General features: G+C 43.8%; 1 protein-coding gene and 1 long non-coding RNA gene across 2 annotated transcripts in view; one reads left to right on the plus strand and one right to left on the minus strand.

Annotated features, from left to right (window-relative positions):
• LOC308180146 (myosin heavy chain, skeletal muscle, adult-like) overlaps nt 1-24,832 on the plus strand; it is a 43,972-nt gene extending 19,140 nt beyond the window's left edge. Inside the window, exons 5-43 of the mRNA XM_080561342.1 lie at nt 5,944-5,991; nt 7,343-7,592; nt 7,683-7,826; nt 7,919-8,075; nt 8,683-8,710; nt 8,809-8,920; nt 9,009-9,101; nt 9,223-9,286; nt 9,378-9,476; nt 9,578-9,681; nt 9,768-9,906; nt 10,875-10,993; nt 11,092-11,241; nt 11,807-11,977; nt 13,354-13,663; nt 13,773-13,849; nt 15,388-15,475; nt 15,570-15,687; nt 15,879-16,002; nt 16,480-16,616; nt 16,707-16,962; nt 18,475-18,717; nt 18,826-19,002; nt 19,082-19,227; nt 19,327-19,417; nt 19,505-19,894; nt 20,131-20,257; nt 20,372-20,490; nt 20,709-20,905; nt 21,159-21,342; nt 21,431-21,596; nt 21,769-21,893; nt 22,088-22,396; nt 22,497-22,700; nt 22,991-23,116; nt 23,210-23,380; nt 23,474-23,578; nt 23,719-23,814; nt 24,245-24,832. Of these exons, the coding sequence (XP_080417468.1) occupies nt 7,386-7,592; nt 7,683-7,826; nt 7,919-8,075; nt 8,683-8,710; nt 8,809-8,920; nt 9,009-9,101; nt 9,223-9,286; nt 9,378-9,476; nt 9,578-9,681; nt 9,768-9,906; nt 10,875-10,993; nt 11,092-11,241; nt 11,807-11,977; nt 13,354-13,663; nt 13,773-13,849; nt 15,388-15,475; nt 15,570-15,687; nt 15,879-16,002; nt 16,480-16,616; nt 16,707-16,962; nt 18,475-18,717; nt 18,826-19,002; nt 19,082-19,227; nt 19,327-19,417; nt 19,505-19,894; nt 20,131-20,257; nt 20,372-20,490; nt 20,709-20,905; nt 21,159-21,342; nt 21,431-21,596; nt 21,769-21,893; nt 22,088-22,396; nt 22,497-22,700; nt 22,991-23,116; nt 23,210-23,380; nt 23,474-23,578; nt 23,719-23,814; nt 24,245-24,397 (5,826 nt within the window). The 5' untranslated portion in view covers nt 5,944-5,991; nt 7,343-7,385 and the 3' untranslated portion in view covers nt 24,398-24,832. The remainder of the gene's footprint in view (nt 1-5,943; nt 5,992-7,342; nt 7,593-7,682; nt 7,827-7,918; nt 8,076-8,682; nt 8,711-8,808; nt 8,921-9,008; nt 9,102-9,222; nt 9,287-9,377; nt 9,477-9,577; nt 9,682-9,767; nt 9,907-10,874; nt 10,994-11,091; nt 11,242-11,806; nt 11,978-13,353; nt 13,664-13,772; nt 13,850-15,387; nt 15,476-15,569; nt 15,688-15,878; nt 16,003-16,479; nt 16,617-16,706; nt 16,963-18,474; nt 18,718-18,825; nt 19,003-19,081; nt 19,228-19,326; nt 19,418-19,504; nt 19,895-20,130; nt 20,258-20,371; nt 20,491-20,708; nt 20,906-21,158; nt 21,343-21,430; nt 21,597-21,768; nt 21,894-22,087; nt 22,397-22,496; nt 22,701-22,990; nt 23,117-23,209; nt 23,381-23,473; nt 23,579-23,718; nt 23,815-24,244) is intronic.
• LOC308180159 lies at nt 11,340-16,817 on the minus strand. Its single transcript, XR_013940781.1, has 3 exons — nt 16,700-16,817; nt 16,475-16,578; nt 11,340-15,664 (listed from the first exon to the last, which is right to left on the minus strand). It is a non-coding gene; the product is annotated as an uncharacterized lncRNA (long non-coding RNA).
• Nucleotides 24,833-26,512: the final 1,680 nt, after the last annotated feature.

Raw genomic sequence — 26,512 nt, forward strand, 5'->3', positions numbered from 1 at the left:
CCACAACTGCTCTCTCAATCCCCCTCCTCAGAAAAGGATGGGAAGAAGAAAAGGAAAAAAATAATTTAACTAAAGGGAAAAACAAACAAACAAACAAACAAACAAAACAACAAACAAACCAAGAAAAGGCTGTGTGGAAGCACAGAGGAAAGAAATTACTCTACTTCCCACCAACGAGCGATGGTTGACCACGTCCTCAAAGCAGGGCCTCAACGCATGTAGCCGTTGTTTGGGAGGACAGACGTTTTCACAACGAGAGCCCACCCCTCCCCTCTTTTTCCTTTTTGCACCTTTTATTGCGGAGTGTGACATTATATGGTAGGGAATATCCCTTTGGTTGGTGATGTTCCTTCCTCACCTCTTGCCCACCCCCAGCCTGCTGGCTCTTGAGGGGTTGGAGGGAGTCCTGATGCTGTGCCAACATTGCTCATCAGACACAACACTGGTGTGATACCAATGCTGTTCCAGCTACAAGTGCAGTGCACAACACAGTATGGGCTGCTGCAGGGAAAGTTAACTCCATCCCAGCCAGACCCAGTACAGATGCCATCCACTAGATCAGGTTGCCCAAGGCCTCATCCAACTTGGTCTCAAACACCTCCAGTGATGAGGCATCCACAACTTCGCTGGACAACCTGTTCCAATGCCTTAACACCCTCTGAGCAAAGAATTTCCTCTAACATCTAATCTGAAACTCCCCTCTTTTAGTTTAAAACCATTCCCCCTTAGAATCATAGAGTCATAGAATATCCTGAGTTGGAAGGGACCCATAAGGATCATCAAGTCCAACTCCTGGCACCACACAGGTCTACCCAAAAGTTTAGACCATGTGACTAAGTGCACAGTCCAAACACTTCTTCAACTCCGACAGGCTTGGCGCAGTGACTACTTCCCTGGTGAGCCTGTTCCAGTGTGCGACCACCATCTCAGTGAAGAAACTCTTCCTAATGTCTAGCCTAAACCTCCCCTGCATCAGCTTGACACCATTCCCACGGGTCCTATCGCAGGTCACTAGAGAATAGATCGGGGCCTGCCCCTCCACTCCCCCTTGAGAGGAAGCTGTAGACTGCAATGAGATCTCCCTTCAGCCTCTTTTCGAGGCTGAACAGGCCAAGTGACCTCAGCCGCTCCTCATGCGTCTTCCCCTCTAGTCCCTTCACCATCTTCATGTAGCCCTTGTCCTATTATTACCTGTCTGAGTAAAAATTTGCTTTGTGTCTTTATTATAAGCCCTCTTTAAGTATAGAAAGGCTGCAATGAGCTCTCCCCAGAGCCTTCTCTTCTTTAGGCTGAACAGCCCCAACTCTCAGCCTTTCTTCATAGGAGAGGTGCTCCAGCCCCTTGATCATCTTTGTGGCCCTCCTCTGGACCTGTTCTAACAGCCCCATATCCTTCTTGTGCTGGGGGCCCCAGACCTGAATGCAGGACTCCAAGTGGGGCCTCACAAGGGCAGAGCAGAGGGGGAAAATCGCCTCCCTCTCCTGCTGGCCACTCATCCTCTGATGCAGCCCAGGATGCTTCTGGGCTGCAAGAGCGCTCTGCTGGCATATGTCAAGCTTTTCATTCACCAGAACTCCCAAGTCCTTCTCTGCAGGAGAGGTCTCAGTGAGTTCTTCTCCCAGTCTGTACTCATGTCTGGGATTGCCCCAGCCCACATGCAGCACCTTGCACTTGGACTTGTTGAACCTCATTCAGTTTAGTGGGCCCACTTCTCAAGCTTGTCCAGGTCCCTTTGGATGGCATTCTTTCCTTCTGTTGTATCGACTGCACCACTCAGATTGTTGTCATCTGCAAACTTGTTGAGGGTGCACTCAGTCCCACTATGTCATTGATAAAGATATTAAACATTACCGGTCTCAAGGCAGACCCCTGAGGGACACCACATCACTGGCCTCCACCTGGATATGAAGCCATTGACCCACTCTCTGGGTGTGGCCTTCAAGCCAATTCCTTATCCACTGAATGGTCCACACTTCAAATCCATCTCCCTCAAATCTGGAGATCAGGATGTCATGTGGGAGTATGTTAAAGGTCTTACAGAAGTTCAGTAATATGACATCAATTTTGCTAGATTTCAGTAAACCTTCAGAGTCTTGATTGATACAAATCCCCTTTCAGGGTATGGTTCACTCCAAGATATTAAACAAAGCCCACATGCCCATAATCACATTATGCTAAATTTGGGTTTATACTAGTACTGAAATATTAATAAAGTGCTAGTAATGTGGCTATATGTCAATGCTTGTGATAGGCACAAAAAATCAGATTACAGTTCTATGCTAAGAACAGTTTCTCCTTCTCTGAGCAGATGTCAGTACACATAGCTACACTGTGGATTTGTATATGCACACAAAAGTGTTCTGCTAAAGGAGGACCTCCTCAAACACCTGATACAGAGTTAGTTGGGAAAGTATGTCCTGCAATTCTTTTATGCCCTGAGCAATCTGGTAGCATTCCCAGCCTTCCCTGTAGGATGAGACTGCCTGCAGTTTTCTGAGTTCTCCTTTGAAGGGTTATATTTTTTATCTACAGGTAATCTTCAAGAACTCTTTTTATGCCATATGTGCATGGCAGTCAGTTGCTTTCCTTCCCTTGACCAGTGCCTATGGTTGGTTGGGCTCTGGACTTTTGAGGCAAATTCCCATTCTCCTCAACCAGAGACGGTGTCATTTACCCCTTTATGATAACAGGTTTCCAGACTCCTCATGAAGTGTTGTCCTCTGTGTCAATGTATGTTGGGTAGAATAACCCAGACCTTCCAAGCTCTTGTGTAAATACTTTATCATTCTGCTGTCTGCAAGGTTCCTTGGTAAAGAGATGTTCTCTCTTGGAAGTTACCTCCTTAATATCTCTAACACATGCTAAGGAAAGTGTTTGACTTTGGTTTCCGTCAGTAAATCAAGCTCTTCATTACCACAGCCATCTTTTCACTTAACTAAGTGGATGTTAAGTTGATCCTGTTACTCCATCTGCACAGAACCAGTTCCTGCAGATGATTCTTAGGACTGTTTAAGAAATGGTAAAATATTGAAAACTTCAGCAAATACATAAAGACTAACAGGTTGGTTGTAAATTTGAAGAGCTATTGGGAATTCACCTTTGTTGATTCACCTGCAGTAATCAGTGCACTCAGACAATGCAAACCATGATAGTACTTTAACCAAAGAGTGGCTTAATTCCTGTTATCTTTAGATCAGAAAGGATGTGATTTCATCCTTTTGGGTGTGGTAGAACTGTGCAGTAGTTTGCTTGAAAGATCCATACTTACATGACCAAAAGTTAGAGGAGATACTGCTTGAAGATATTTTAGTACAAATATGTGAACTGACTGTCATTCAAAGATGTGTTCCCTTGTCTTCAAGAACTGATGTCTACGTGAATGTCTATCTCCCTCTTCCTTGTCACTTCTACCTCAGAGTCCCAGAGGAGTCCCGAAGTCTTTCTGATTCTGCAGTTGCTCAGGACCATTTAACTTGAAGTGTTCTCTATACTATTGATATATATGCACAAATAGGTACTACTTAGTCAAAAAACAGAGGTCAATACTGGGTCCAACAGTGCAGATGAAGGATGGAGTCCTTCACCTGGGGAGGAACATCCCCAGGCGACAGTACATGCTGGGGACTGACCAGCTGGAAAGTGGAAAGCAGCTTTGCAAAAAAGGACCTGGGAGTCCTGGTGGACAACCAACTTGAACATGAGCCAGCAACATGCCCTTTCCACAAAGAAGGAGAATGGTCATCCGGTTTGCATAAGAAGTGTCACAGAAGGTTGAGGGAGGTGATCCCCTCTACTCAGCACTGGTGAGGCCACACCTGGAATGCTGGGTCAAGTTCTGGGCTCTCCATTACAAGAGACTACATGGACATACTGGAGAGAATCCAACTAAGGGCCAGAAAGATTATGAAGGGACTGGAGATTCTCAGCAATGAGGAAAGGCTGAGAGATGGACTGTTCAGCTTTGAAAAGAAAAGACTTGGAGAGGATCTCACAATGTATAAATACATGAACAAAGGATGTAGAGAAGAGAAAACCAGGCTTTTTCCAGTGGTGTCCAGTGACAGGACAATGGGCACAAACTGAAATGTGAGAGGCTCCTGCCTCAGCCTGAGGGGAGCAAACCCCTAGCTCTCCCAACCTGGGTGAGGCTTCTCAGCCATCTTTGCTCCTCCCAGGCCTTGCTCTTTGTGTGAGGTCTTCTGAACTCTGCTCTGAGCTGCCAAGGCCCTCCTGTCCCCTCCTAGGCCACGACCTATAACCACTGTGTTGTTGGGCACCACTTGGAAACCCAGCACCCTGGCTTGGACTGGGTTTGGGCTCCAGGCTTGGGCTCAGATGCCCAAAATGTGGGTGCTCCAGTGCCAGAGCCTTCCTTGGAAAAGGCCTTCATGCACAGAGCAGTGCCTGATGCTGGGTATTACATCAGATCCCATGAATCATCTTTCTAACCTTGTCCCTGTATTACCCACTGACATCTTTTAATGACCAAAATGCCAGTGACCAGGAGAAAAGTTTGTTGAAATCTGACTGGATTTAAAGCAGCTTACATGACAATGCCCATTTCCTATATTAGTCACTCTCCAGGACATCCAGCAAATCCCTCTTTCCCACACTATCAGCACTCAAGGGGCATGTTTGCCAACACCAGTACTCTGGTATAGGTAACACAGTGTTTTTTGGACTGTGTGAATGTGTGGAAGACATATGTGATGAGATGGGAATGCTGGACTAAGGATGTATCCGGCACAGAGCATCTGGGACTGCATGCTGAGGTGAAATTTGTGTGTATGTGTCTAATTATTTCTATAGGTGTGACTGACTAGAGGGATTTTTCTGTCAATTGTAGGTAGGAAAAAAGATGTGGGGGCCTTTTGTTAGATCAGAGTTATCTTTCCTTGAGTTATAGGCAGGTAAGACCTGGATAAGCTTAAAGATTTTCGGCAAAAGAATGGAGCATCTCTTGCTCACTGGCACTGACCTGCAAATCAGAAGTCTCAGGAGGCTGTAACCTCTCCTACAACATGAGTTGGTGCATAAAGTCACAACAACATTTCTTGGATAATCTCTCAAATTTTGCAATCTGAAGCGTGTACAGAGGCACAAATGCACACGACTCAGTGTGTATGCTCTTCCTGATACCTCTGAAGTTGCCTCACATCTCTCTCAGAGACACCATCCTAAAAACCCAGTTAGGACCAAGTCTCTCACTACTGTGGCTTGTGGCTGAACATGCTGCCGTACTTTTAACCCTTGTAAGACGTTCTATGCCTGCACTTCTGCTTTCAGGATTTTACCATCACAACTGCCAAAGCTTTTGAAAATGCTAATTTATCTTTTAACATCCTGTTTTATCTATTGTACTGCTGGGTTAGCTGCAGCACACACATACCAAGCAATCCTCCCTGGGTCATACACTGAGTCGGTGGGAAAGTCAGCAATAAGTCTGCATCCAAGTTCTCTAAGTGCTTTGACTAGTCCGGATTCCCTCCTTAACACCCTTGTCAGATTGTTTATAGAAGATGTATTCATATAGTCAGTAAGACATCAAAATTTTCTAATTATATCTAGTCATGTCAAATGACAATTATGCCCTTAGTTCAGTTTGCCAGACAATGCTTTACCAAAGAAGGTTTGCCAAAAATTTTTTGACCGAAGAAAGAGTAGGCATCTGCAGCATCTGCAAATGAGATCGTATATAATATCCCTGCAGCAAGTCTGCCCTGTCTTCACGGAAAGCTTCAAGGTAAGTGTATGGGATCTGCGGGCTTGCAGGAAGGGGATGGTGTCCTTATACACCACAGTATTTGTGCCTCCAGTGCTCATTTCCATGAGTGGACTCAATTTCTCTGCTCAAGTTTTAAATCTGCTTTCAAGACACCTGCACATTTTCACTCTGGAATTCTGTGCAGCAGCAAGTAGGGAATTGCCATTTGTGTTTTGCAGTACTGACCAGCTGCCAGGGTGCAAGCCACCAACCTGGTGTCACGAGAGGTAAGAATTTGATTTATTAATTCTTAGAGGGCAGAGAAAGATCTTTTTGGGTGGGATTTCTGTATGGCTGCATGAATGGTCACTGTTTCACCTTATAATCAAAACCAGCGTGATTACAGTAGGCAGGTGGTGGGGTACCCACAGCTGGTAAGGTTTTCAAGTGACTGTGTTTGAATCCTCTGACAACTGATGTAAGACCAGAAAATTCCCATGGGGATATTCTTCACCTTACTTAACTGACCAAACAGGGAGTGAGGCGTGCTGGCTTCACATCATTGTTATGGCAGCAATAGAACAGGACTAAGATGAACAAAGGTGGAAAAAGTGCAAAATTGTACATCCTACCTCAGAATGTATGAATTAATAAATCATCTGAGCATACAGAGATTCTAACCATCTTTGCAAAATGCAAGGCTCTCTCACGTACCCATTTTCTTTATCCAGACAAAAAAAAAAAAAAAAAAAAGAGACTTCTTAACTGTTGAACAGAGGGAATAAATTTCACTAATGTAGATAGAGAATTTTCAAGTGCAGTTGGCTAACTTAGCTATCCACATGTTTAACAAAACATCTAAAGAAGTATTCTTGTTTTCTAAAGTTTGGAGAACTCACCTGCTCCTGGATGTTTTTTTAAGGAAGTATTTATCTGGGAGCTTCATACAAGCGTAGCAATTCCAATTTCAGTGCTTGAATTTTGTTTCACTCAAGTCAGAACTTTGGGGCTGGGATTATTTAGATATTGTACTTAACAATGACAAACGCATAAACAAATTAAATTACGGCAGAGTACTAAAAGATAAAAGACTTGCCCTTTTCTTCTGTTGGCAACTTCAGTAGCAAAATTCATTAATTTCCCATGGCCTTCCTTTTACCATCGGAGTTAATAAGTAAATGCCCCATTGGTTCAATATTTTCCAGGACTGTAGGTCTCCTATACTACAGCTTTTCAGAAATGTTTCTCCACTTTTACTCTTTTCAACAAAATGTTCCACTTGTATTTCTACTTCTAATAGCGAAGTCTTATTAAGTCTTATTAAGTCTTATTAAGTCTTATATAGTCTTATTAAAACTTGCTAAGTAGCTTCACTCTCATCTTACAGATATGGTATTCTTAAAAAGCCAAACTTTCAGTTGTGCAAGGTGATTAGATATTGCTCTCCTAGAAGTCTGAAGAACTAGGCTACATCAATTATATCCTCATTTTCTAAGTAACCTAAAGATTAGGATCTTCAGATAGGTCATTACAGATGTTCCAAATATTAGATTGTGATGAGAAAACAAGGAACATGATGTAAAAGATTTCCCAGTCTTACAGAATAGACATAAATAATCAATGCCATATTACTTCTAGCCATTAGAGTCTTCTGCTGACGTGCCTTCGGTAAAGCACAGACATGGCCTCTGCAGATGCTGAGATGGCTGTCTTTGGGGAGGCGGCTCCCTACCTCCGAAAGTCAGAAAAGGAGAGAATTGAGGCCCAGAACAAACCTTTTGATGCCAAGTCATCCGTCTTTGTGGCCCATCCGAAGGAATCCTTTGTAAAAGGGACAATCCAGAGCAGGGAAACAGGGAAGGTTACTGTCAAGACTGAAGCAGGAGAGGTAAGAGAAAAGGAATCTTCAGATCAATATTTGATTCACACTGAACTTTTAGCTGACATATGCAGACATATTCTTTCATTTCCTTGGCAGACTCTGACCGTGAAGGATGATCAGGTCTTCTCCATGAACCCTCCCAAGTATGATAAAATCGAGGACATGGCCATGATGACCCACCTCCACGAACCCGCTGTGCTGTACAACCTCAAAGAGCGTTACGCAGCCTGGATGATCTACGTAAGTACCAGCAGCTGCATTCCTTTGGGTAGCTGGAAGGCCTGCTGTGCCAGGCTGAGCAGAAGCCAATGTGCTGTCTCCCTTCCTCGCAGACCTACTCGGGTCTCTTCTGTGTCACTGTCAACCCCTACAAGTGGCTGCCGGTGTACAACCCGGAGGTGGTGTTGGCCTACCGAGGCAAAAAGCGCCAGGAGGCCCCTCCACACATCTTCTCCATCTCTGACAATGCCTATCAGTTCATGCTGACTGGTGAGTGCCTGATCTCATTCAAAGCAATCTAAACCAAAAAGCCTCACGGCTCTTACTGGAGCATGTGACAAGGCAGCTACAAACACCATGGAGCTGAGTGAGAGAAATTGACAATTGCAAGACAAACTGTACCAGAAGCATGCATACATTGAGCACTGTGTGCTATTGTACCCAATTCTACACTCTCCCATCACAGACATAATACTGAGCTCATATTTTTTTTTTTTTTTCAGTGAGGGAACAGAAAGCATACAATCTTTGTATGCATACCATACAATATGGTATGTATGATTGTATGATACCATACAATCTTTGCTTTGAACACAGGTAGTCAGTTTGATTTGATTCCTTGATGAGAACTGTGTGAAGGGCAAGTGCATACACAGTTTGTCTGAGGACCATGTGCATCTGAGAGTTGTATGGGTCCAGCAGAGCTTGTATTTACTACTGTTAGGATGTGGAAGGAAATTCAGTACTGTCTTCTAGGAGTTACTGTTTGGACTTTCTGGAGAAGCCCCAACTTACATTTACAGATTTACTTTTCAGTCAACTAACTCAGTTCTATTCAGGACAATGGCTAAAAACTTTCATTCTGCCTCTTTCACAGACCGCGAGAACCAGTCAATCCTGATCACGTAAGTACACTTCCTGCTCGGGTCCCTGCAGGGCTACCCTGGACCAGGGTGTCTGCTGCCTGACCACACTCTCTCTGCTTCTCTATTTCATTTGGCAGTGGAGAATCTGGTGCAGGGAAGACTGTGAACACAAAGCGTGTCATCCAGTACTTTGCAACAATTGCAGCTAGTGGGGAGAAGAAGAAGGAGGAGCAGTCTGGCAAAATGCAGGTACATTAATAGGTAGTGGCTTGAATCAGTGTTTTTTTCTGTTCCTTGTTTTTGGAAAGTATATCGAGGAATAATTATTGTCCTGTAGGGAACACTTGAGGACCAAATCATCAGCGCCAACCCACTGCTGGAGGCATTTGGAAATGCCAAGACTGTGAGAAACGACAACTCCTCGCGCTTTGTGAGTTGTAGCTTTGGACAAAATCCCTCCTAACAGTAGTGATGAGGCTAGTGGCATTCTTACATAAAGAGATGTCAAAAGAATCTATCCAGGCTGAAGTGGTTCTTTTTCCCCTCAACAGGGCAAATTCATCAGAATCCACTTTGGGGCCACAGGCAAACTGGCTTCTGCTGACATTGAAACTTGTAAGTGACATCCTGGCATGATCACACCCCTTCCTAAATTCCTACCTCCGTGTGCTTTCTTGTGCCTATCACTTTCTACCTTCCTTACCAGATCTGCTGGAGAAGTCCAGAGTCACTTTCCAGCTCAAGGCAGAAAGAAGCTACCACATTTTTTATCAGGTCACCTCCAACAAGAAGCCAGAGCTAATTGGTAGGAGGCATCACTGAGCTTTTTTTGGAGGAAGATCACTGAGCACCAATGAATTACACTGTAGAAACAATGAAATTTAACCCATCAACATTTGTTTTCAGAAATGCTCCTTATCACTACCAACCCATATGACTACCCTTTTGTGAGTCAAGGTGAGATCACTGTTCCCAGCATTGATGACAAGGAGGAGTTGATGGCTACAGATGTAAGTAACTTGTGAAACAGGCAAGCTGGTACAGGTCATACATCATATAACAGGCAAATATTCCACTTTACTGATTCTATTACCAGAGTGCCATTGACATCCTGGGCTTCACTGCTGATGAAAAGACTGCCATCTACAAGCTGACAGGGGCTGTCATGCACTATGGGAACTTGAAGTTCAAGCAGAAACAGCGAGAGGAGCAGGCAGAGCCAGATGGCACAGAAGGTATTGTCAAACTCAGAAATTAAATATTCTCTGAGCCACTCTGTATGTGAAAGAAACAGAGTCATCTAAAGTTAGATTTTAGGATTTCAAGGAAAACAGCAAGTCAGAAAAAAATCTCACTTCTCCTCACAGTACATCATTTTCTCTGATGTATAATCTCTGGATTTACATATCCTATACAGTGAAAAATTGACATTTTAAACTGCCTTCTAAACAGTGCCAGGAAGCCAGTAGCCATGGATGCCTTTACTGTAACATTACTAGTCATATTTTTATTGGGAATGCCTGGCAATCTTTGTGGAACAATAAAGTGATTCAGCTCTAACAGGATAGGGGGCCATATTTTCATTCACCCTCACCTGTCAGATGTCCAGGGAACTCTGATGAGAGAGGTCGATTTGATTCCTCTCTGTCAGAGCAGGAGCTAGAACCCATGCCTCCGGTTTTCAGAGTCTTCTCTTTTTAAAGAACTAGGCAGAAGTTGGGAAGTGCCATAGTCATGTCTGAAAAAGGATGAAAACCACTGAATTTTACAGAAGATCAGTAGAAACCAAAGCTCAGAAAGGGCTGTAGATGCTGAATCCGAAATAGTACAGAGAGATCCTCTGTGTGTTCCACTCTAAATATTTGGGTGTTTTTGATCACATTTGGAGTATAGCTCATTACCTGCCTGAGGTCACTGCAACTTCTGAGCTACACACATACTAGAAATATTCAGATTAACAAGCTGCAGATTTTTTTTGAAAACTTCATTGCATTTTGCATGCTTCAATGAAGACCTTCAAACATAAGTTCTTTCAGAAAAGTTCAACATGCATAATTAAGACTTTGCTGCTATACAGATTATATCTGTGACAGTCTTTCAACATATTTCAAAGAACAGAAACCTGAACACTGCAGCCCTTAGAGATCCAAAATCTATATGACAAAAAATTCTATTTTTTTTCCTGTCTATCTTTGCTATTTAGTTGCTGACAAGGCTGCCTACCTGATGGGCCTGAATTCAGCTGACATGCTCAAGGCATTGTGTTACCCTCGAGTCAAAGTTGGGAATGAATATGTGACCAAGGGTCAAACTGTGCAACAGGTGAGAAACATGGTAACCTGTAACCATGCTTTGAAATAATATCCCTTTGATTCTCCTCTGCTCTGTGTTCTAACTGCAGGCATTTACTTTTGTTTTAGGTTCACAATGCTGTAGGTGCTCTGGCAAAGGCTGTCTATGAGAGGATGTTCTTGTGGATGGTTGTTCGTATCAACCAGCAGCTGGATACAAAGCAGCCCAGGCAGTACTTCATTGGTGTCTTGGACATTGCTGGGTTTGAGATCTTTGATGTGAGTAACAAAGATTTGGTAAGAGCTGCTTAGAAATGACAGCTGGGTGTTCTGACAACTCTCAGACATATTTTTAAAGAACACATATGATCAACTCCTTTTTTTTTTTTTTGTAGCTAATTGCCTCTTTTTTTTTTTGTCATGAAGTAAAAAATGACTTCTGAAAGGACTTTTCTTATAACAATAGGCTCATTTTCAAGATGTGCAAACTCAAAAGAGCAGAAAGGTTCAAGCAGAAAAATTTCTTAGTTTAAATGATCAAGTTCAACACAGTATAAAACACATACATCATAATAGGCCTAACTTTGTATTTTTTATTCTGTAATTTGTTCTAAGATAACATAGGAAATACATTCTATTTTCACAGTTTTATCGAGGAGAAAAATATAATTGTGAACAATGAATGTCATGCATTTCTCTATTTTGTTATATAGATGTAAAGCTGACTGAAGAAATGCTCAGTCACTATGAAACCAAAGTAACTGCATTCCTTATTTTTAAAGGATAAGGTTTTGCAGTTACTGCTGCATCTTGCAGATATGGATCTTTCTCATTCTATTTCCAGTTCAACAGCTTTGAGCAGCTGTGCATCAACTTCACCAATGAGAAACTGCAGCAGTTCTTCAACCACCACATGTTCGTGCTGGAGCAGGAGGAGTACAAGAAGGAAGGGATTGAATGGACATTCATTGACTTTGGGATGGACCTGGCTGCTTGCATTGAGCTCATTGAGAAGGTATGGGCATGGGAATATTATAATTACTTAGTCTAATTTTTCAAAGGGATCGCTCACGTTCATGTCCAAATGTTCAACTTTTGTTATTCAAGAATACTTAGCTGCTTAGTTTATTTTATCTGTCAAATGAGACATTAAGGTGGTGTCACAGGGCAGGTTTGAACTGATATTTTCTGAAGTGCCAAAAGATTGTTAAACTCCCAACAAAACTGTATTTTTTTTTTCAAAACAGATAGAAACAGTTTCCAGTTAAAAGTCTCCAGCTCACCTTTCAGGTCCAACAGACTTGTGCTCCTACAGCAAAATAGATATATCGTTTGTAAAATAAACATAGAAGATGGAAATGCATAACTGATTGCAAACGGTTGCACTTAATGTGAATCCTTTGATTTAGAATAAGAAGGTATTCATATTGAACATGGAATTTAATGTTCATTGGCTGTCAAGATGATAAGAAATTATAATCACAGAACTGTAAGATCATTTAATCTAACTCCCTTGGTCAAAGCAGGGTTAACTAGACAGGTTTCTCAGGACCATGTAAAGCTCGGTTTTGAATATCTCAGATGATACTCTAGGAATAGATACTCTGGGGAATCTGTTCCAACGGTTGACCACTCTCACAGTAAAAAAAACATTTTCTTACATTTAAATGGAATTTCCTGTAATTCGATTTGTGCCTGTGGCACCTTGTACTGTCACTGAGAACTGCTGAAAAGAGACTGGCTTCATCTTCCTTCCCACCCCCCATTAAGTATTTATACACATTGGTAAGATCCTCCGGAGCCTTCTCTTCTCATGGCTCAACAGTCTCAGCTCTCTCAGCCTCTGCTTGTATGTCAGATATTCCAGTCTAAATATATTAGTGGCCCTTCACTGTGCTTACTCTAGTATGCCTATGCTTTTCTTGTACTGGGGAGCCCAGAACTGGACAAAGCACTTCAGATGTTTCTCAGCAGAGCTGAGTAGAGAGGAAGGATCACCTCCCTCAACCTGCTGATAATATTCTTCTCAATGCAGCACAGGATAGGTGCCTGCCTTTTCTGTAGGGGTGTACTGTATACTCATTTTGGTTCAATTACTTTTATGACATCTGTATATGTTTGTGTTCCTCTGAATAAGAAGGTAGTGCCCTGGTTATATAAAGAAGCTTTTCAACACAAACTAAAGGAATTTCCATTTATCATTATGAATCATTTGGTGTAAAAAACATAACTATCAATATGTTTAATCACATTTTCTAGCATAAAATGTGACTGAAAAATAGCTTTTTCTGATGAGCACTTATGCCTGTGTTCTGCTACTCTGACTAGGTAAAGACCATAATTGCCCATAAAACTAAATTGCAATTTGTCTCTCTTGTGTGTTTCTTCCAGCCTATGGGCATCTTTTCCATTCTGGAAGAGGAGTGCATGTTCCCCAAGGCAACTGACACCTCTTTCAAGAACAAGCTTTATGACCAGCATCTGGGCAAGTCCAGCAATTTCCAGAAGCCCAAGCCTACCAAAGGCAAGACTGAGGCCCACTTCTCCCTGATACACTATGCTGGCACAGTGGACTACAACATCACTGGCTGGCTTGAGAAGAACAAGGACCCCTTGAACGAAACTGTCATTGGGTTATACCAGAAGTCTTCACTGAAAACATTGGCCTTACTGTTTGCCAACTATGGTGGAGCAGAAGCAGGTCAGATCTATGAAAGTCATATTTTCACTGATGTACAGCTTAGAAAAAGGAATTGTAAGAGGCAATAACAAAAATATAAAATCTATTTTATATATTTTTAATTTTGCAGAGGCTAGTGCTGGTGCTGGCAAGAAAGGTGGCAAGAAGAAAGGTTCTTCATTCCAGACTGTCTCAGCTCTTTTCCGGGTGCAGTACAAAGTTCAATATTTTTTTCCTAATATAAGGAGGAAATTCGTCACTTAAAATAGCCCATCTTTTTTTGGCTTAGTTGTGTAAAAAAAAAAATTGATGTTCTTGGGCCTTAGGAGAAAATCCACTGTAACTTATTTATGCTCTTTTCCATTGAATGCACAACATTTGGCTGTGTCCACTTCTCCAGAAAACTTCTAAAATATACCTAGAAGACACAGATTTCCTTTAGATGCCCACCTCTGCTTCAGAACCTTTTATTACCTTTTAACCATTGTTTATGCACAGAGGCCTGGAGGCAAGCTGTTTGCTCCATTTGTATCTCTAGTATTTTTTCCATGATTCATGGATCAGTTATGCTTGAAATAAACCTTGGGCTATGAATTTTTAAGATGTGAGATACTTGGCAGTTTTTTCTTATAACCAAGCTTTGCTGCCTGGCTGCTCCATACACTTCTGTCAGGTAAAATGCTGAGTCTCCCCTGAGGCTATTTATTATGATATTCACTCATTATGATATTCACTCATTATGATATTCACTCATTATGATATTCACTCAGGGCTCTCTTCTTGATCCAGCCTAATTCCTCCTACATATCTGTTGTCATATGATTCTTGATCACCTGACATAGCCTCTAGCCAGTACTCTGAAACATGATATGGACTTTGTGTATACAACCTAGGATAAATAATCATAGATCTAGGCTATGTTTGCAAGGCTTTTGCCTTGCAAATGGGAAATTATTGCCAGCACATATCATTCAAAAATAATGTAATAAGCCCGTGTTTAAGATCATAATACTTTAAGAAGTAAGAGGTGAACCTTGCTGCATTTAGGTTGTATTGCTCTTAAGTTTTCAGACTTTCTTCCAATATCCGGCTGGTTTAGGCATTTTAAAGTTTAGACATGTTAATGTTTGGACTACTTAATTTAGGTAGTCTGAAATGTTCTCTGGAGGTACCTGCCTCCCTACCCTAATTATAGACAATAATTATTTATAAATAATTATACAGATATTAGTTACAGACCAGCCCTGGGATTCATCTCACCTTGTTCTCATCTTACCTTACTTACAAGCAAAACATGAAATCGAGACACATAAAATTCAGCCTGTTACTCTTGCTTTTAGTGGAGAAAATAGGAAGGTTCTATGTAGTGTGAACCATATGACCCACCTTAAATGTCTACTGTAGTATGCTTCAAACCGCATCAGAGGAGTATCAGTATATCCCTCCTGGAACGTATAATGGAAGGAGGATATAATTTCTAATGAAGGTATTTCACTAGAGTCAGTGAAATGTCATAAAACTGTATGTTTAAGAGTACAGAGTTCCTACAGACTAAACAGACAAGCTTAATACCTTAAGTTAATAATAACAAAGATATGTGGAAAGTCAGAAAACTGGTGCAGGTGGCTTCAGTTCAGGATTCTGCAAGCTAATATTTGATAACACATTATCTCAGTACAAATTGCTTGATGCTTACATTGGAAATTACATTTGCTAATATAAACTTTTGTTAATGACTCTCCCAGGAAAATTTAAACAAGCTGATGACAAATCTGAGAAGCACCCACCCCCATTTTGTACGCTGCATCATCCCAAATGAAACAAAAACGCCTGGTAAGAGACTTACATATAGAAAGTCTTCAATATGGTGCAGGTCTTCCCTGATGTATTACAGAATACAACATCCATTTGTGCTCTGAATTGTTAGGTGCCATGGAACATGAGCTGGTGCTGCATCAGCTTCGGTGTAATGGTGTGCTGGAAGGGATCAGAATTTGCAGGAAAGGATTTCCCAACAGAGTCCTGTATGCAGATTTTAAACAGAGGTCAGACTGCTTCCCGTTCCTAGATCATTTTGGCCATCTTAAGTAGCTTATGAAATTTAAAATTCACCTCTGGTGAATAGAACCTTCTCTAACATTTACATTTAGCAGTGGAGTTACGTTCTCTTTTTTGTAGTGTATCAGTCAATTGGTCTCAACAACAGACCTCCTTATATTACCATTTTCTCCCCCAGATACAAAGTATTAAATGCAAGTGCTATTCCAGAGGGACAGTTCATTGACAGCAAGAAGGCTTGTGAGAAACTTCTTGGATCAATTGATATAGACCACACACAATATAAATTTGGTCACACCAAGGTACCAAAACTGTTTGTTTCAAGTACTGTGTGTTTTTGTTCTGTACAGCTTAAGAATGATACTGAGATACTTCAGAAAGCACGTGAAATCATCAAACACTGACACGTCAGTGTTTAAAACACATCAACTAAATACTTTTTGACTCACCACTTCAATAAAACAGTGAAATTCATTGTCATAGGATGATTCTAATTCAGGGTTCCTAATTGAAGACAAAGTTGTAGAATAGAAGAATCAAGGATTAATAAAAACAAATGAATAAGATCTGGCTATTATAGTTTCTCAACTGCAGTAATATGACTGCAATAACCAGACCAGGATGCCTGAAGATATAAAAGAGGATCCATCACTGCATACATTCTTTGTGGTTTTGCTCTTTCTCTTAACTTCCCATATAATCTGCCATGGCAGACGGGATATGGGCCACTGTGAACAGCAAGCTCATAGACTATACCTATTTTTATGTTCTTACCTAAGGTGTTCTTCAAAGCCGGGCTAGTAGGCCTTTTGGAGGAGATGAGGGATGAGAAGCTGGCACAGCTCATTACTCGCACACAGGCCAGGTGCAGGGGTTTCCTAATGAGAGTGGAGTACCAGAAAATGGTGGAGAGGAGGTAAACATTTATTTAAATCAAGTTCACTGTATTTGGTATATTTTGTCATCTGCGCCTAAATTTTTAATATTTATTTCACTTACCTTTCAGAGAGTCCATCTTCTGCATCCAGTACAATATTCGTGCATTCATGAATGTCAAGCACTGGCCCTGGATGAAGCTGTTCTTCAAGATCAAGCCCTTGCTGAAGAGTGCAGAATCTGAGAAGGAGATGGCCAACATGAAACAAGAGTTTGAGAAAACCAAGGAAGAGCTTGCAAAGTCTGAGGCAAAGAGGAAGGAGCTGGAGGAGAAAATGGTGAAGCTGGTGCAGGAGAAAAATGATCTGCAGCTCCAAGTGCAGGCTGTGAGTAGGACCAGTGTGCCTCATTCTAACTTAACAGTGGCTACAAGGCCGATGTTTACAATTAAATTTTCAAAAGACACATAACAAGTAAAATTTAAATCAATTACTTTGTAGTTCATTAAATGATGCTTTTAAAAACATAACTAGGTACTGCCAGAAAGTTCTAGTAAGGGCATTCCATGATTGTATGTATATCATGGGTGAGACTTATCAAACAATCATAGAATCATAGCATATCCTGAGTTGGAAAGGACCCACGAGGATCACAGAATCATCTAGGTTGGAAGAGACCTCCAAGATCACCGAGTCCAACCTCTGACCTAACACTAACAAGTCCTCCACTAAACCATATCACTAAGCTCTACGTCTAAATGTCTTTTAAAGACCTCCGAGGATGGTGACTCAACCACTTCCCTGGGCAGCCCATTCCAATGCCTAACAACCCTTTCAGTAAAGAAGTTCTTCCTAATATCCAACCTAAACCTCCCCTGGTGCAACTTTAGCCCATTCCCCCTCATCCTGTTACCAGGCATGTGGGAGAACAGACCAACCCCCACCTCGCTACAGCCTCCTTTAAGGTATCTATAGAGCGCAATAAGGTCGCCCCTGAGCCTCCTCTTCTCCAGGCTGAACAATCCCAGCTTGCCCAGCTGCTCCTCGTAAGACTTGTTCTCCTCACCAGCTTCGTTGCCGTTCTCCGGACATGCTCGAGCACCTCCATGTCCTTCTTGTAGTAAGGGGCCCAAAACTGAACACAGTACTCAAGGTGCGGCCTCACCAGAGCCAAGTACAGGGGGACAATCACTTCCCTAGACCTGCTGGCCACACTGTTTCTTATACAAGCCAGGATGCTGTTGGCCTTCTTGGCCACCTGAGCACACTGCTGGCTCATATTCAGCCGACTATCAACCAATACTCCCAGGTCCTTCTCTGCCAGGCAGCTTTCTAACCACTCGTCTCCCAGCCTGTAGCGCTGCTTGGGGTTGTTGCGCCCCAGATGCAGGACCCGGCACTTGGCCTTGTTGAACTTCATACAGTTGATCTTCAAGTCCAACTCCTGGCTACACACAGGACTACCCAAAAATAAAACCCTATGTAGAGAGCATTGTCCAAGCACTTCTTGAACTCCAGCCGGCTCAGTGCTGTGACCACTTCCCTAGAGAGCCTGTTCCAGTGCCTGACCGCTCTCTTGGTGAAGATTCTTTTCCTAATACTCAGTCTGAACCACTCCGGAATCAGGTTCATGCTATTCCCTCAGGTCTAATTGCTGGTCACCAGGGAAAATAGATCAGCACCTCCCCTGCTGTTCCCTCTTGTGAGGAAGCTGCAGACCATTGCATCGAGAAAGATTTTGGTCTGCTCCTTAAAACTCCTACAAGCACATACTTTCTGCTGGAACATAAAACAGATATTTAACCATAAAATAACTTTTAATATTCTAAATTATTAAGCTGAGAAACACAATATCCCCTCAAAAGACATATTCTGAAAAAAGTGCATTTTCATGATCAGGAAGCTGATGCTTTAGCTGATGCTGAGGAAAGGTGTGACCAGCTCATCAAAACCAAAATCCAGCTGGAAGCCAAAGTTAAGGAGGTGACTGAAAGGGCCGAGGATGAGGAGGAAATTAATGCTGAGCTGACAGCCAAGAAGAGAAAACTGGAGGATGAATGTTCAGAGCTGAAGAAAGACATTGATGACCTGGAGTTAACCTTGGCCAAGGTTGAGAAGGAAAAACATGCCACCGAAAACAAGGTAAGACTCAGAAGACATCACTCGTACTCGAGAAAGAATTCTAGTCTGTAATACAGCATAAAGTTTTAAACCACATTTTTATCTACACTTGCTCCCTTCTTGTCAAAGGTGAAAAACCTCACCGAGGAGATGGCAGCTCTGGATGAGACCATTGTGAAGCTGACAAAAGAGAAGAAAGCCCTCCAAGAGGCCCACCAGCAGACACTGGATGACCTGCAGGCCGAAGAGGACAAAGTCAATACATTGACCAAAGCAAAAACCAAGCTGGAGCAGCAAGTGGATGATGTAAGCACACGTGCCTCCAGCAAGACAGGACAGGTATGGAGTTTGACCTGCCTGGCACTGATGGTGTTGTTGTGTTTAGCTGGAAGGGTCCCTGGAGCAAGAGAAGAAACTGCGCATGGACCTTGAAAGGGCTAAGAGGAAACTTGAGGGAGACCTGAAGCTGGCCCATGATACCATAATGGATTTGGAAAATGATAAGCAGCAGCTGGATGAGAAACTGAAAAAGTAAGTGTGGTTGTGAGACACCTGAGTGTGGGTCAGGTGCATTTATTAGGTAGTTTTATTCAGGTGTTAACACTGTGATTCTGTATGCTTTGTGCAAAGGAAAGACTTTGAAATCAGCCAGATCCAGAGCAAAATTGAGGATGAGCAACTTCTTGGCATGCAATTGCAGAAGAAGATCAAGGAGCTGCAGGCAAGTCTCTGGTCCTTTCCCTCCACCCTGCTGAAGGACATCAGTACAAGGAGGGCATGGGTGTGAAGGGTCTCGCATTTTCCCCAGGCCCGTATCGAGGAACTGGAGGAGGAAATTGAGGCAGAGCGAACCTCTCGGGCAAAAGCAGAGAAGCACCGTGCTGACCTCTCCAGAGAGCTGGAGGAGATCAGCGAGCGCCTGGAAGAAGCAGGAGGGGCTACAGCAGCTCAGATTGAGATGAACAAGAAGCGTGAGGCAGAATTTCAGAAGATGCGCCGTGACCTCGAAGAGGCCACGCTGCAGCACGAAGCCACAGCTGCCACCCTTCGGAAGAAGCACGCAGACAGCACAGCTGAGCTTGGGGAGCAGATCGACAACCTGCAACGAGTCAAGCAGAAGCTGGAGAAGGAGAAGAGTGAGCTGAAGATGGAGATAGATGACTTGGCCAGTAACATGGAGTCTGTCTCCAAAGCCAAGGTACTGAAATACTTTTATTAGCACTTTGTAAACAATGTAATATTTATTTTTATATTTGTACTTAAACATCACCAGGTTACAATACAACTTTTTTTCTTCTGATCTGATATATACATCCTGGGTTTATGTATATTGTCCATAGATACGTAAACTGCATCTCCTGGCTACATTTGCTTGCTGTAAATAAGGCAGAGTCCAGGTATTAACACATTTTTAAATGTATGTTTTCCACCTAGGCAAACCTGGAGAAGATGTGCCGCACTTTGGAAGACCAACTAAGTGAATTTAAAACAAAGGAAGAGCAGAATCAACGCATGATCAGTGATCTCAGTGCTCAAAGAGCACGTCTACAGACAGAATCTGGTAAAGCAACAAATCTCTAGTTTAGAAATGGAAGAATCCTTTAAATGGCTTTATTTCATTTAAAATTCATTTAATTTGGCTGTTAAAATATTTTCTAAATACAAACTTTTCCAGGTGAATATGCACGCCAGGTTGAGGAAAAAGATGCTTTAATTTCTCAGCTTTCTAGAGGGAAACAGGCCTTCACCCAACAGATTGAGGAACTGAAGCGACAACTAGAGGAAGAGATAAAGGTGAAGACACTTCATGTGTATTTATTTCATAAAATTTATACCTCACTGCTCTGTCAGTGCAGACTCCTAGCTTCCTGCAATATATCAGCCTTTGGCTTGATATTATCGTACACTGGGTAAATTACTATTTCCCTGGAAGATACTCCAGCGTTTAAATGGCAGTAAGAAAAGATTTCCCAGAATACAGCTACTCCTTATTGCAATACTTTTAACCACAGGCCAAGAATGCCCTGGCCCATGGCTTGCAATCTGCTCGCCACGACTGTGACTTGCTCCGGGAACAATATGAGGAGGAGCAGGAAGCCAAGGGTGAGCTGCAGCGTGCCCTGTCCAAAGCCAACAGCGAAGTGGCCCAGTGGAGAACCAAATATGAGACGGACGCTATTCAGCGCACCGAAGAGCTGGAGGAGGCCAAGTATGTGGTGACAGGATGCAAGGAAGCAGGAGGGGCAATGAAAATTCAGAAGGGACCTTGGAAGCGAAGACCAAGATATTCAAAGAAATAAGTCATGGGGTTGCTTTGGGGAAGGATGACAGATGTGGTAAACTTTATCCTATAGACCTTATGGATTGGAGTCTACAGAATGCAAAATGACTCAGCGTGCAGTTGTAGAGAGCATACTCATTCCTCTTTGATCACTAACTATGAGCTTTTTACCACCTCCCAGGAAGAAGCTGGCACAGCGCCTGCAGGATGCAGAGGAACACGTTGAAGCTGTCAACGCCAAATGTGCTTCCCTGGAAAAGACAAAACAGAGGCTGCAGAACGAGGTGGAAGACCTGATGATTGACGTAGAGCGAGCAAATGCTGCCTGCGCAGCTCTGGACAAGAAGCAGAAGAACTTTGACAAGGTATTCTGGCCTCTGGCCCTGTGCTTCCTGGGCAGAGCATCCCTTCACAACTGCCACATCCATACTCACACCCTGTTGATCTGCCCAGATCCTGGCAGAGTGGAAGCAGAAGTACGAGGAAACACAGGCTGAGCTGGAAGCTTCCCAGAAGGAGTCTCGCTCTCTCAGCACGGAGCTGTTTAAGATGAAGAATGCCTATGAGGAGTCCCTGGACCACCTGGAAACGCTGAAGCGTGAGAACAAGAACTTGCAGCGTAAGTCCGTGGCTTTCTGCTGCTGGCCGGGCTTTCCCCCAAGCTTGTCTACCCACCACTCCACACGGGTGTGTGCCTGCAGTGATGAGAAGAGACCTGTCACCCTGGTGTGTGAGGGCCCTTCCCTTTATGCCCTATGTCTGACCATGCCTTGTTTCACCCTTCCCTACAGAGGAGATTTCTGACCTCACGGAGCAGATTGCAGAGGGAGGAAAGGCAATCCACGAGCTGGAGAAAGTCAAGAAGCAGATTGAGCAGGAGAAATCTGAAATCCAGGCTGCCTTGGAGGAAGCTGAGGTATGTGCCCATAATCACTGCTGTCCACACTAGAAACGCTAGCAGTGGGGAAATATGGCTAAGAAATGCACGGTCCCCCTACTGCTCTAGCTGTGGAGCACATCCACGCCAGGTTCTCTGAAAAATTCTGTGATTATCAAGAAAACAAGAAGTAGCTCTACCCATGTTATACGTGTTTGTGACCATTTGTCCAGGCCTCCCTAGAACATGAAGAGGGGAAAATCCTGCGCCTCCAGCTGGAGCTCAACCAGGTCAAGTCTGAGATTGACAGGAAGATAGCAGAGAAAGATGAGGAAATCGACCAGCTGAAGAGAAATCACCTCAGAATTGTGGAGTCCTTGCAGAGCAGTCTGGATGCTGAGATCAGGAGCAGGAATGAAGCCCTGCGGCTGAAGAAGAAGATGGAGGGAGACCTGAATGAAATGGAGATCCAGCTGAGCCATGCCAACCGTGTGGCTGCAGAGGCACAAAAGAACCTGAGAAACACACAGGCAGTGCTCAAGGTCCGTTCAGCAAAGCTACACATACAAGAAAGGCTTCTCTAACATTTTTGGCACCCTAGTGTGCTGTGCTGCCTTGTCATTTCTCTTTCCTCTTTTACAGGATACCCAGATACATTTGGATGATGCACTCAGGACGCAGGAAGACCTGAAGGAGCAGGTGGCCATGGTGGAGCGCAGAGCAAACCTCTTGCAGGCTGAGATTGAGGAGCTGCGGGCAGCCCTGGAGCAGACAGAGCGGTCAAGGAAAGTGGCTGAGCAGGAGCTTCTGGATGCAAGCGAGCGTGTGCAGCTCCTCCATACCCAGGTAAGGGCTTGGTGCCCAAACCCGTTGTGTAGACACTTAACACAGATGACTGTTAGAGTAGTAGAGGGTGACGCAGGACAATGGTCTTGAATGGCCTCTATACTGCTGTCCACAATGGAAACAGGGTCATAGCCCATCACCTAAGCCCACCACTGACATTTGGTAAACAATTCTTTAATAAAGAATTCCAAACGCTGAATTTAAAGGTTGAAGAGGAAAGAGTTGGCTCAGGCTGTAGCTTTGGTATTTCAGGCCTCAGAATACAAGTCTTACAATTTCTGTTTGCACAGAACACCAGCTTGATCAACACCAAGAAGAAGCTGGAAACAGACATTGCCCAAATTCAGAGTGAAATGGAAGATACCATCCAGGAAGCCCGCAACGCCGAAGAGAAGGCCAAGAAGGCCATCACAGATGTGAGCTGGGGAACTCTGTCACCGAGGGTGATGGATGCATTCTCCCCAGAATATCTTTGGCCCCAACCTGGCTTTGCTGTTTTGCCTCTCCAGGCAGCCATGATGGCAGAAGAGCTGAAGAAGGAACAGGACACCAGTGCCCATCTGGAAAGGATGAAGAAGAACCTGGACCAGACGGTGAAAGACCTGCAGCACCGTCTGGATGAGGCTGAGCAGCTGGCACTGAAGGGAGGCAAGAAGCAAATCCAGAAGCTGGAGGCCAGGGTGCGTAGGGATGGTATTTGTGCACAAGTGAGCATGTCATGAAGGGAGCCACCTGGCTCCAAACAAGCTCCAAACATGGGCTTCTCATTGCAGGTGCGGGAGCTGGAAGGGGAGGTAGATGCTGAGCAGAAGCGCAGTGCTGAAGCCGTGAAGGGTGTGCGCAAGTATGAGAGGAGGGTGAAGGAGCTAACCTACCAGGTAAGGCAGGAGGCGTCTTTGTGCTGACGCACCCTTCTCACGGAAAGCCAAAGCATTTTTCCGTGAACTCCAAGAGGACATGTTTTCTGGTGCTGTGGGGAAACCAACTCTCTCTCTTTCCTGCTTACCAACCACTCTAGTCTGAGGAAGACCGGAAGAACATTCTCAGGCTCCAGGATCTGGTGGACAAGCTGCAGATGAAGGTGAAATCCTACAAGAGACAATCTGAGGAGGCTGTAAGTATTACTCTGAGTGATGGTAAGAGGATTAATTGAGGAAAAGCATATGGGAAACCTGGGAAATCTACAGGTCAATAATGAAGGACTCCAAATATTGTCTGACATGTTTATATATTTGTCTAGTGTTTAAGTACTAAAGGAATGAGACCAAAGAAAGGAAATAAATGGGCAAATGTATGTAGTATTTCTGGGGGCATAGAACAGATGTTATTTCTAAGAAGGAATTCTTACTAATAATACTACATGTACAATGTACTAAAAATGTTTCACAAAAAAATTCAAATAATTTAAATAAGCATTTTTATGAAAGACGTCTGGAACACTGCAATCCAGATAAGTTTGGTAATTATGTGGAAGGAAAGGAACAGCCAAATCAGTGCAACCCCTAGCCTGTGCTCCTCACCACCAACTCCCTCTCCCCACACAGGAGGAGCTGTCCAATGTCAACCTCTCCAAATTCCGCAAGATCCAGCATGAGCTGGAGGAAGCCGAGGAGCGGGCTGACATTGCAGAGTCACAGGTCAACAAGCTACGAGCGAAGAGCCGGGAGTTTCATAGGAGGATAGAAGAGGAAGAATGAAGTTGTCACGAGGAAACAAAATGGCCTGAGGGATGCACAAAATGTGAACCCTCTGTTGCTTTCTTCTGCAATGTATTTGTAACCATGTCAATGTGTAGAGAATAAAGACCGTAGATTAATTTGCACACACACTATGAACAGTGGCTTCTTTGTTTTTTATTCCTGAATAAGCTTAGGATTTTGGTGAATCACCTATAGATGCTTTCAAGCTTCTAGCACTGCTCTTGCCCTCACATATTCTTGATGCTTCTCCTACTAACCTTCCAGCACAGCTTACATCCCACGTGAGTTGCAAGAGGGAGCAATCCCTTTCCTCTTTGCTTTGCCTGCTTTTGTTTCTGATCTTGGCAATCACAAATCCTAACCACCAGACTCTGAGTAAGCTATCAGATGTCACAGTGCATCACACTATGATGGGACAGACATTTCCTCAGCAGAGACAATTTTCAGCAGACACTGAAATTATCACACTGTTCTGACTCTTCCACGGTGCCTCTAAATTGTGCAATTTCTCTTACTCTAGATTCACTCAGCTGCTGTCACCACCTGCTCATAGTTTCTCTGCAGTGTGGCAAAATGCTGAGCCCTGCCTGGGGCCAACCGGGTGGAAGGAGGCCTCCTCAGGGCCAATTTCCCTTACACTGTGTGGCAAGAATGCTCCTCCTCAGCATGTCACCTCAAAGGTCAGGCCATGCGTGGCAAGTCCACAGGCAAGGGAAAGGAAGAAAGCTGATGGCTGTATTCCTCCATTACTTCCTCAGATACCTGAAGCTCCCCTTCAGCCTAAATACATACTAAGGTGGCAATATTTTGGTCGATGGGAGTCAGAAGGGAAGGGGGAAATTGGCAAATAATTTTTCTTCCATTCAGACCCTGATCTGGACAGAAGAGGAACGCTGGGCATGTACAGCCGCACGTACAGTCTCATGTGCTCTATCAGCCGTCTCAGCTGGAGTATTCTGAAACGTTAGGCCTTGGGTGAAAAGGCACATGGAGAGTGTGATGGTACGTTAAAGACATGCACACAGATGTCTGCCTAAACCAATGCTCTCACATAACTGACAGCTCTGTGCTTCCAAGCAAATTCTGTCCCTTGTTTTCAGGAAGACCACACAACCCTGGAGGATTCTGTCAGAAAGCTCTGCAGGGCTGTGCGTACTCTGAGTCAAAGACAGGTTAGTAGTAACTGAGGACTACTAAGTTAATTTGGTGTTCCTTTAAGGAGTAGAAATTTGCACAATTGCACCCACTGTTGCCGCACTGCCCCTGTCTGAAGTGTTCACAGCCCATTACTTTGACTGACTCCTGACCGCAGGAGCCCTTGGTGTGGACTGATGCAGAGTGGATGAGAAAGACATTAGCAGCAACTGAGGAGTGAGGTGCAGCTGGCACTGAAGGGAAGCAAGAAGCCGATGCAGGAGCAGAGGACAGTGTATGTGTTGATGGCTCACGAGGGTCCATGTGTTTTCACCTCTGTCTACTGTACAAGGGCTGCTGCTCAAAAGCAGAGGTGGATCCTCCATGGATCACTAAGCCTAGAAGGGGAGAAAGGGTGGGAGTGAGGCTGGTGCTGTGGGCTGAAGGGATGAAAGCTGTGCAGAAAACGATTGTGCCCAAGCAGGTAGCCCCTGAATGCTTTCAGCCCTGATTGGCTTACAATGTTTACAATGGAGAGCTTGCCACTGGAGCTCCTTAAGGGTGATGGGAAGTGATAAGGACTGAGACTGGTCTCTTGGTCCAAGCTTTAGAAGTCCATAGAGGGGGCTCTGCCTCCAAGCAGGCACTCACACCACTGGGAAGTTTCAACCAACAGCTCTGTGGCTGTATGTCTGTGACAGCATTATCCAATGAATGGATGAATATCCACCCTACCTGGCTCCCAGGTGCAGCCTCACCAACACACCAGCTCTTGCAAGGAAGTCCAGCTTGCTTCCAGTGTCACTAGGGAGGACTGGTGAGCAGAACCTCTGTCACTGCTGTCACTACTGTCTGAGAGAGCAAGGGGAGATGGTTCTTTAGGTTTTCAATCACAAGGACCTTAAAAAAGCTACCCAGCACTTTGCAGAGATGCCAGACTAGTTTTCCCTTCTGAGGACACTGCATAACTTTTCCCCA

Source organism: Anser brachyrhynchus (assembly GCF_964034855.1).
Source record: "Anser brachyrhynchus genome assembly, chromosome: 18".
Classification (NCBI taxonomy): domain Eukaryota; kingdom Metazoa; phylum Chordata; class Aves; order Anseriformes; family Anatidae; genus Anser; species Anser brachyrhynchus.